This window comes from Penaeus monodon, chromosome 27 (genome assembly GCF_015228065.2).
Source record: "Penaeus monodon isolate SGIC_2016 chromosome 27, NSTDA_Pmon_1, whole genome shotgun sequence".
NCBI lineage: Eukaryota > Metazoa > Arthropoda > Malacostraca > Decapoda > Penaeidae > Penaeus > Penaeus monodon.
This window is the reverse complement of record NC_051412.1, coordinates 39523048-39524234: the sequence shown is the minus strand read 5'-3', so window position 1 is coordinate 39524234 and position 1187 is coordinate 39523048. Positions and strand designations below refer to the sequence as shown.

At 33.5% G+C, this 1187-nt stretch overlaps 1 protein-coding gene across 1 annotated transcript in view; it reads right to left on the bottom strand.

The window, feature by feature from the left end:
* Nucleotides 1–1187, bottom strand: part of LOC119590857 (acetyl-coenzyme A transporter 1-like) — a gene marked incomplete at its 5' end in the record, with an annotated part of 10604 nt that overhangs the window by 7080 nt on the left and 2337 nt on the right. The window contains 1 exon segment of the mRNA XM_037939616.1: nucleotides 1009–1135. Coding sequence (XP_037795544.1) covers nucleotides 1009–1135 — 127 coding nt within the window.

Sequence of the window (1187 nt, the reverse complement as noted above, 5' to 3'; positions counted from 1 at the left end):
ACACACACTATCTCATGGCAAAAGTTTAAATCAAAAATGCATTCAACATATATTTGCGTGATTGATGTGGGAACACCTTTGGATGCACCTATCCTCATATAATATTGCTATGGTCATAACATTTCTATTGTTATTACTTCAAATAAGATCAAATAAAGATATTCACATGTCTATAGGAAAAATGCAGAAAGCAAACTCTGATTGTTTATTAATGAAATACCAAATTAAAATCTGCCCCTCCTTAAATTTTCTATATACAAAGATGTTTTGAACTCACAGGCTATCAAGACAGTGATTGTCATCTCTGTATGTGATCCTGCATGAAGTAGTCATAAGATGAGGAAAACCCAAGGATGATGCCACTTTGTACTTATTACCACTTGTATGTTTGAAATCATCTGTACAGTCTTCAGATGTAGAAGTTTAAGTTTCATAATTTTAGTAATTCCTGAGATCAAAAAAGATTCATGAAAAATAACCAGAGTTAATAAAAACCGAATAAGATGATGATTGAACCAGATGAGAAAATAAACTATTCATCTCTGTGAATAAACATCTTTTCAATTATACTTCTCAATTTCCTTAAACAAAACCGTTGGGGTAAAATGCACATGAAACATAATGACTGGCAAGTTAAACTACAGGTTTACTTAAATTTTACAAGATTCTACTGTGCAATCTGCAATTCTTGGAAATCTTAATATCAGATATTTACTTTCCTTTACTGCAAATCCATAAGCCAGCATCTCATCTACAACATGGCATTCCTTGGCAAATGAATATTACCCAAGGTCTCCTTACATTAGATAAAAAAAGAAAGGCAATAAATGCTAATCAAAGAAGAAAACAAAACCAAACAGACCAAACTAGAGCTACAACGTATTTAGCAACAACAAAAGCATAAGCCAAGATACAGATAAATGAGGGAAACGTTACGAGCAGGTAGCATGCACCATCTCAAATACACGTACATACTCGAATTTCAACAAACATATGCTTGGACTTTACCTATAAGATATTGCGCAGGCACCAGCCAGGATTTCCTTCGGCCCATTTTTTGGAAATAAACTGAATCTACCAAGGGCGCCCATAACAGCTTAATGCTGAAGGGCCAGAAAGATAAGCTGAAGGTTGCCTGTAATCATTCAAAAAATCAATAGATCTTTATAAATACTAGATATTTTTCC